The 9,263-nt window shown below is 37.6% G+C and overlaps 2 protein-coding genes across 2 annotated transcripts; both read right to left on the minus strand.

The window, feature by feature from the left end:
- Positions 1 to 4,109: 4,109 nt before the first annotated feature.
- LOC142235349 (uncharacterized) lies at positions 4,110 to 4,843 on the minus strand. The gene is made up of 2 exons (XM_075306605.1): positions 4,372 to 4,843; positions 4,110 to 4,306 (listed from the first exon to the last, which is right to left on the minus strand). The coding sequence occupies exons 1-2, from the start codon at positions 4,841 to 4,843 to the stop codon at positions 4,110 to 4,112; spliced, it is 669 nt and encodes a 222-aa protein (XP_075162720.1).
- Positions 4,844 to 7,845: 3,002 nt separating this feature from the next.
- Positions 7,846 to 8,642, minus strand: LOC142233874 (uncharacterized). Its single transcript, XM_075304938.1, has 2 exons — positions 8,135 to 8,642; positions 7,846 to 8,070 (listed from the first exon to the last, which is right to left on the minus strand). The coding sequence occupies exons 1-2, from the start codon at positions 8,589 to 8,591 to the stop codon at positions 7,868 to 7,870; spliced, it is 660 nt and encodes a 219-aa protein (XP_075161053.1). The 5' UTR covers positions 8,592 to 8,642; the 3' UTR covers positions 7,846 to 7,867.
- Positions 8,643 to 9,263: the final 621 nt, after the last annotated feature.

Genomic DNA, 9,263 nt, shown 5'->3' on the forward strand with positions numbered 1-9,263 from the left:
TATATATAGCTCCCATATAAACCGATCCCCAGATTTGACATCCGGTGCCTTTTGGAGAAGCAAAATTCATCCGATCTGCTTGAAATTTGGTACGTGGCGATCGTATATGATATTTAAAAACCATGCCAAAAGTGGTCCATATCAGTCCATAATCACATATAGCCCCATAAAACCGATCCCGAGATTTGGTTTTGGAGCCTCTTGGTGGAGCAAATTTCATCCGAGTGAGTTGAAATTTGGTACATTGTGCTAGTATATGGTCGTTAACAACCATGCCTAACTAGGTCCATATCGGTCTATAGTTATATATATATCCCTCAGATAAATCGATATACCACGTATGGACTAACTCAGAATTTAGAAAACGATGTTAAGAATTTTTAAGTATTACCACAATCAAAGTAATTCGATTGTGGATGACAGTCTTTCGTAGAAGTTTCTACGCAATCCATGGTACATAAGGCCTGGTCCAACTTACGGCCTTATATACTTGTTTAGTTTAATATATACCCCGTATGGATTAACCTACAATTTAGAAGACGGTGTTAGGAAGTTTTAAGATACCTTGCCATCGGCAAGTGTTACCGCAACCCGAGTAATTCGATTGTGGATGACAGTCTTTAGTAGCAGTTTCTTCGCAATCCATGGTGGAGGGTACATAACATTCGGCCTGGCCGAAATTACGGCCGTGTATACTTGTTGGAATTGTTTTTAGAGGGCATACACTAACGTACTAAATTGCAACGAATTAAATAAAGTTTAAGGCTCCGGGAGTCAAATCCGGCTATATGTTACCATAAAGTGTTCCGATAAGACCCTACCTCAAAAACAACTACTTGTCCCAAGTTTCAAGTCTATAACATGCTTCGATAGCTGTACAAGTATATTTTGTCCTCCCATAAAAAAAAACCAGTAAGGAAAGTCTAAAGTCGGGCGGGGCCGACTATATCATACCCTGCACCACTTTGTAGATCTAAATTTTCGATACCATATCACATCCGTCAAATGTGTTGGGGGCTATATATAAAGGTTTGTCCCAAATACATACATTTAAATATCACTCGATTTGACAGAATTTGATAGACTTCTACAAAATCTATAGACTCAAAATTTAAGTCGGCTAATGCACTAGGGTGGAACACAATGTTAGTAAAAAACAAACTTATTATACCCTGTACCACAGTAGTGGTGAAGGGTATAATTATGGGAAACGTTTAAATCTGAAGCAATTTTAAGGAAATTTCGAAAAAGTTTATTTATGATTTATCGCTCGATATATATGTATTAGAAGTTTAGGAAAATTAGAGTCATTTTTACAACTTTTCGACTAAGCAGTGGCGATTTTACAAGGAAAATGTTGGTATTTTGACCATTTTTGTCGAAATCAGAAAAACATATATATGGGAGCTAAATCTAAATCTGAACCGATGTCAACCAAATTTGGCACGTATAGCTACAATGCTAATTCTACTCCCTCTGCAAAATTTCAACTAAATCGGAGTTAAAAATTGGCTTCTGTGGTCATATGAGTGTAAATCGGGCGAAAGCTATATATGAGAGATATATCTAAATCTGAACCGATTTCAACCAAATTTGGCACGCGTAGCTACAATGCTAATTCTACTTCCTGTGCAAAATCTCAACTAAATCGGAGTTAAAAAGTGGCCTCTGTGGTCATATGAGTGTAAATCGGGCGAAAGCTATATATGGGAGCTATATCTCAATCTGAACCGATTTCAACCAAATTTGGCACGCATAGCTACAATGCTAATTATACTGCCTGTGCAAAATTTCAACTAAATCGGAGCAAAAAATTGGCCTCTGTGGTCATTTGAGTCTAAATCGGGCGAAAGCTATATACGGGAGCTATATCTAAATCTGAACCGATTTCAACCAAATTTGACACGCATAACTACAATGCTAATTCTACTCCCTGTGCAAAATTTCAACTAAATCGGAGCAAAAAATTGGCCTCTGTGGGCAAATGAGTGTAAATCGGGCGAAAGCTATATATGGGAGCTATATCTAAATCTGAACCGATTTGGCTGATATTTTGCAAGTTCTTTGAGAGTCATAAAATATTCGGATGTACGGAATTTGAGGAAGATCGGTTGATATACACGCCAATTATGACCAGATCGGTGAAAAATATATATGGCAGCTATATCTAAATCTGAACCGATTTTTTCCAAAATCAATAGGGATCGTCTTTTAACCGAAACAGGACCCTATACCAAATTTTAGGACAATCGGACTAAAACTGCGAGCTGTACTTTGCACACAAAAATACATCAACAGACAGACAGACAGACGGACAGACAGACAGACAGACAGACAGACAGACAGACAGACAGACAGACAGACAGACAGACAGACAGACATCGCTAAATCGACTCAGAATTTAATTCTAAGACGATCGGTATACTAAACGATGGGTCTCAGACTTTTCCTTCTTGGCGTTACATACAAATGCACAAACTTATTATACCCTGTACCACAGTAGTGGTGAAGGGTATAAAAACACATAAACCAGTGTTCGCCTACACTGAAAAAAATGTTGTGGTGAGGCTAAAATTGTTATGTCCTTAAAATACGAATGCGAATTTAGCTTAGCATAACATACATATAACCAGTAAGGAAAGTCTAAAGTCGGGCGGGGCCGACTATATTATACCCTGCACCACTTTGTAGATCTAAATTTTCGATACCATATCACATCAAATGTGTTGGGGGCTATATATAAAGGTTTGTCCCAAATACATAAATTTAAATATCACTCGATCTGGAAGAATTTGATAGACTTCTACAAAATCTATAGACTCAAAATTTAAGTCGGCTAATGCACTAGGGTGGAACACAATGTTAGTAAAAAAATATGGGAAACGTTTAAATCTGAAGCAATTTTAAGGAAACTTCGAAAAAGTTTATTTATGATTTATCGCTCGCATTATATGCATTAGAAGTTTAGGAAAATTAGAGTCATTTTTACAACTTTTCGACTAAGCGGTGGCGATTTTACAAGGAAAATGTTGGTATTTTGACCATTTTTGTCGAAATCAGAAAAACATATATATGGGAGCTATATCTAAATCTGAACCGATTTCAACCAAATTTGGCACGCATAGCTACAATGCTAATTCTACTCCCTGTGCAAAATTTCAACTAAATCAGAGCAAAAAATTGGCCTCTGTGGTCATATGAGTATAAATCGGGCGAAAGCTATATATGGGAGCTATATCTAAATCTGAACCGATTTCAACCAAATTTGGCACGCATAGCTACAATGCTAATTCTACTCTCTGTGCAAAATTTCAACTAAATCGGAGCAAAAAATTGGCCTCTGTGGTCATATGAGTGTAAATCGGGCGAAAGCTATATATGGGAGCTATATCTAAATCTGAACCGATTTGGCTGATATTTTGCAAGTTTTTCGAGACTCATAAAATATTCGGATGTACGGAATTTGAGGAAGATCGGTTGATATACACGCCAATTATGACCAGATCGGTGAAAAATATATATGGCAGCTATATCTAAATCTGAACCGATTTTTTCCAAAATCAATAGGGATCGTCTTTGAGCCGAAACAGGACCCTATACCAAATTTTAGGACAATCGGACTAAAACTGCGAGCTGTACTTTGCACACAAAAATACATCAACAGACAGACAGACAGACGGACAGACAGACAGACAGACAGACAGACAGACAGACAGACGGACATCGCTAAATCGACTCAGAATTTAATTCTAAGACGATCGGTATACTAAACGATGGGTCTCAGACTTTTCCTTCTTGGCGTTACATACAAATGCACAAACTTATTATACCCTGTACCACAGTAGTGGTGAAGGGTATAAAAATAAAAGTATAACCAATGTCCAGGCAATTTTGGGTAAATCGACATAAGCTCTCCAAACAGATAGCTTGAATAATAGATAGCCTAAGAATGATTTTTTATGCCTTTAATATTAAAATCAAGTGTATTTGTAGTTAATTGCAGTATAAATTTATTTTTCTATGGACTATCACATATAAATGCAGGAATAGATTAAGAATCGAATCAAAGGAGTCACTGGATACTTTTACAGGAGTATGACTTTAAGTCATTAATAAAGAGATCCATGACTATAACCGTGATCATGATGATTACTGCTGGAATGATCACCATGATGACTATGATGATGACCTTCATCATAATGAGCATGACCAATTTTATGAACAACGGCATTGAAGCCATTATGTTTATCAGCATGATAGTCAACCACACGGATAGTACCATCGGCTTCTTTGAGAGAATAACTTCCTGCAAAAGAGATCAAAAACGATAATTAAGTCAACAATGGAATCTTGGCAGCACCAAAAAATTACCTTGAACTTTATCACCATCACGATGTTCCCATTGATCCTTTACATCTCCGGTTTTGGAATCTTTGACACCATATTTGAATTCATATTTGTGATGTGCATGATAATCATGATGCTCTAGATCATCATGCTGGTCGTGGCCAGCCGAATGACCCGACCAGCCATGGCCGGATGCATGATGATCCCATCCAGGACTATAATCTACATGACCATGGTCGTTGTGATCAAGACCCTCATGACCATGTCCAGACCAATCATGGCTTATGGTATGACCATGCCCAGATAAATCATGGCCAGCTCCATGACCATGTTCAGACCAACCATGGCTATCATCGCCATGATGTCCAGACCATCCATGATGAGTTGCAGAATCATGTTTTGATACCACAGCATAGCTGGTCGAACTATGATGCAAGTGTCCAGCAGCAGCCAAGCCAGAAAAAGCTAAAATTGATCCCAGGGTTATGAACTTCATATTAATGTCTTTAAATTAATTTCTCTACAGGAATAGGTTAATTAGAGTTGAATGTTCCCAAAGAACTGATATCTTAGTTAAGCTATTACCTAGCTATTTATACTAAAACAAATCTTGCAATTGGCTTAAATTCGTCTAAAGTGAAATGAAAACAAAAAAACATATTCTGGTTTCAATGCTAATGTTTGAAGTGGAGCATTATGTACAAATTTAAGGTTTTTAACGTTACGCAGCTGTCATGTTAACTTGACCATTATTACCAAGAATGACAAATCCAGCATGTAGCCAAAAACGCAATGAAATTGTTTTTGGATCTGGAAGTGGTGCAAAATTGAATGAGAATCCATGAATTTTACATGGGCTTGTCATAGGGCTGTATTCATCTTGTTAAGCATCCGTTGTCTTGGCTTCGAATTAGGTCTTCCGCACACTTGTTTATGAACCCAAAATACCTCTAGATCTTGAATTTCTGGCAAATCGGAGTAAAATTCGGATATATAAAAGCTCAAGACATAAAATCGGGAGATCGGACTATATGGCTGCTATAAACAAACGTGGACCTATACACATCATATCCGGCACAATTATTTATGCACCCAAAATACTTCTGGATCTTGAATTTCAGGCAAATCGGATGAAAATTGCAGTGTCTAGACGCTCAAGACCCCAAATCGGTGGGACCATTAGTATGGAGGTTACATCAAAATCTGGACTCATATAGCCCGTATTCGAACTTGGCCTGTCTGAGAACAAAAGACGAGTTTATACAAAATTTCAGCACGATAGCTTCATTATTGAAAACTGTAAAGTGATTACAACCAAAAGACAGACGGACATGGTTATATCGTCTAAAAATTTCTCTCTGATCAAGATTGTACACAATTTATATAGTCGGAAATCGATATTTCGATGTGTTACAAACGAAATGAAAACCTTATTATACCACCCATCATCATTCTATGGTGGTATGGACCACATATAGCTGCATCTACTGATTTGACATCTTGAGCCTGTAGGCATCCAAATTTTAATCCGAATTGTCTGGAAATTAATCTTTACTTAATTAATTTTTATTATTTATAAATAAAAAATGTTTTTCTTTTCTCTATAGGAAATGTGTTTTACTACAAAGATATACGGTTCTAATGGACGGATGCAAATGTCAAAGATTCGTGCCCAAAATTTAAAGAAAGCAGTTTTTGAAGAAAAGATTTTTAACGTTTTTCAAATTAAAATTTTTATACCCTCCACCATAGGATATGGGTATATTAACTTTGTCATTCCATTTGTAACACATCGAAATATTGCTCTAAGACCCCATAAAGTGTATATATTCTGGGTCGTGGTGAAATTCTGAGTCGATCTGAGCATGTCCGTCCGTTCCTCCGTCCGTCCGTCCGTCTGTTGAAATCACGCTAACTTCCGAACGAAACAAGCTATCGACTTGAAACTTGGCACAAGTAGTTGTTATTGATGTATGTCAGATGGTATTGAAAATGGGTCATATCGGTCCACTTTTACGTATAGCCCCCATATAAACGGACCCCCAAATTTGGCTTGCAGACCCTCTAAGAGAAGCAAATTTCATCCGATCCGGCTGAAATTTGGTACATAGTGTTAGTATATGGTCTCTAACAACCATCCAAAAATTGGTCCATACCGGTCTTAATTATATAACCCCCATTTAAACCGATCCCCAGATTTGACCTCCGGAGCTCTTAGAGGACCAAAATTCATCGGATCCGGTTAAAATTTGGTACGTGGTGAAATTTTGTACATTGTGCTAGTATATGGCCGCTAACAACCATGCCAAAATTGGTCCATATCCGTCTATAGTTATATATAGCCGATCCCCAAAAGTAATCTAGCAAAATTTTATTTCTATAGAAAATTTTGTCAAAATTTTATTACTATAGAAAATTTTGTCAACATTTTATTTCGATAGAAAATTTTGTTAAAATTTTATTTCAACAAAAAATTTTGTCAAAATTTTATTTCTATAGAAAATTTTGTCAAACTGAATTATATAGTATTTAAGCGACCTTTTTTTGTTTAATATATACCCCGTATGGACTAACTTACAATTGAGTATGTTATAACTATAGACCGATATGGACCAATTTTGGCATGGGCTACATATAATTATGGACCGATATAGAACAATTCCTGCATGTTTGTTAGAGACCATATACTAACACCACGTACCAAATTGCAACCGAATCGGGTGAATTTTACTCCTCCATTTCAACCGAATCGGTTGAATTTTGCTCATCCACGAGGCTCCGGAGGTCAAATCTGGGGATCGGTTTATATTAGGGCTATATATAATTATGGACCGATGTGGACCAATTTTTGCATGGTTGTTAGAGACCATATACTAACACCATGTACCAAATTTCAGCCGGATCGGATGAAATTTGCTTCTCTTAGAGGCTCCACAAGCCAAATCGGAGGATCGGTCTATATGGGGACTATATATAATTATGGACCGATGTGGACCAATTTTTGTATGGTTGTTAGAGACCGTATACTAACACCATGTACCAAATCTCAACCGGATAGGATGAATTTTGCTCCTCCAAGAGGCTCCGCAATCTAAATCTGAGCGTCGGTTTATATGGGGGCTAGACGTAAAAGTGGTCCGATATGGCCCATTTGCAATACCATCCGACCTACATCAATAACAACTTCTTGTGCCAAGTTTCAAGTCGATAGCTTGTTTCGTTCGGAAGTTAGTGTGATTTCAACAGACGGACGGACGGACCTTCAATTCTCCGTCCTTACTTCAATTCTCCGCTTCTTTGGCTGGGAATAAATACCAAAATCATTAGTGTAAAGACAAAATCTTTGGGAGCGAGTAAGCTAGTTTTTCAGCGAACCCTAAACATATCTTATATGCCTTAAATATTAAAAACAAAGTCGATTTGTAATTAGTTGCATAATAAATTTATTTTTCGGGAATAGATCAAGAATCGAATCAAAGGAGTCACAGGATACTTTTATAAGGAGTATGGCTTTAAGTTATTAATAATGAGATCCATGGCTATAACCGCGATAATGATGATTACTGCTCGAATGATCGCCTTCCCAGCCGCCATGATGATGATGACCTTCATCATGGTGGGCATGACCAATTTTATGAACAACGGCATTGAAGCCATTATGTTTATCAGCATGATAGTCAACCACACGGATAGTTCCATCGGCTTCTTTGAGAGAGTAACTTCCTGCAAAAGAAATGAAAATCGATAATGCAATAAACAAAGGAATCTCGTGACACCAATGAATTACCTTTAACCTTATCACCATCGCGGTGTTCCCATTGATCCTTTACATCTCCGGTTTTGGAATCTTTGACACCATATTCAAACTCATATTTGGGATGGGCATGATAATCATGATGTTCTAGATCACCATGATGGTCATGGCCTGCCGAATGATCGGATTTATGATGATCCCATCCATGGCTATAATCTACATGACCATGCTCATTGTGATCGTGTCCCTCATGACCATGCCCAGACCAGTCATGGCTGATGGCATGACCATGCCCAGATAAATCATGGCCAGCTCCATGACCATGCTCAGACCAACCATGGCTATCATCGCCATGATGTCCAGACCATCCATGCTGGGCTGGAGAATCATGTTTTGTTACCACAGCATAGCTGGTCGAACCATGATGCAAGTGTCCAGCAGCAGCCAAGCCAGAAAAGGCTAAAATTGATCCCAGGGTTATGAACTTCATATTAATGTCTTTAAATTAATTTCTCTACAGGAATAGGTTAATTAGAGTTGAATGTATCCAAAGAACTGATATCTTAGTTAAGCTATTACCTAGCTATTTATACTAAAACAAAGCTTGCAATTGGCTTAAATTCGTCTAAAGTGAAATGAAAATAAAAAACATATTCTGGTTTCAATGCTAGTGTTTGAAGTGCAGCATTCTTTTTATGTATAAATCTTTTAAATCAAATTAATTTTACAAAATCGGTTTATGAAGTAGAAAAATAAACGAAATTCAGTAAATATATACATTATTCGCTACAAAGAGTCTAAAATTTTGAATCGTCTGTCGTAGCAGTATACAAATTGTAGGTGTTACATGATAAGACCCATAGGTTAGGTTAGGTGGCAGCCCGATGTAACAGGCTCACTTCGATTATTCAGTCCATTGTGATACCACAGTGGTGAACTTCTCTCTTATCATTGAGTGCTGCCCGAATCCAAGGGACAATGACAAGGGACCTCCTTTTTATAGCCGAATCCGAACGGCGTTCCACATTGTAGTGGAACCACTTAGAGAAGTTTTGAAACACACAGAAATGTCACCAGCATTACTGAGGTGGTATAATCCACCGCTGAAAAAACTCTTTCGTGTTCGGTCGAAGCAGGAATCGAACCTGCGACCTAGTGTATG

This window comes from Haematobia irritans, chromosome 4 (genome assembly GCF_050003625.1).
Source record: "Haematobia irritans isolate KBUSLIRL chromosome 4, ASM5000362v1, whole genome shotgun sequence".
Lineage (NCBI taxonomy): Eukaryota > Metazoa > Arthropoda > Insecta > Diptera > Muscidae > Haematobia > Haematobia irritans.

Bases quoted from the DNA above. Each gene is read 5' to 3' on its own strand.
- LOC142235349 (XM_075306605.1), bottom strand. From the start codon at position 4,843: ATGAAGTTCATAACCCTGGGATCAATTTTAGCTTTTTCTGGCTTGGCT. The intron at 4,307-4,371 runs GTAATTTTTTGG...TCTCTTTTGCAG, and splicing joins TGATGGTGATAAAGTTCAAG to GAAGTTATTCTCTCAAAGAA.
- LOC142233874 (XM_075304938.1), bottom strand. From the start codon at position 8,591: ATGAAGTTCATAACCCTGGGATCAATTTTAGCCTTTTCTGGCTTGGCT. The intron at 8,071-8,134 runs GTAATTCATTGG...TTTCTTTTGCAG, and splicing joins CGATGGTGATAAGGTTAAAG to GAAGTTACTCTCTCAAAGAA.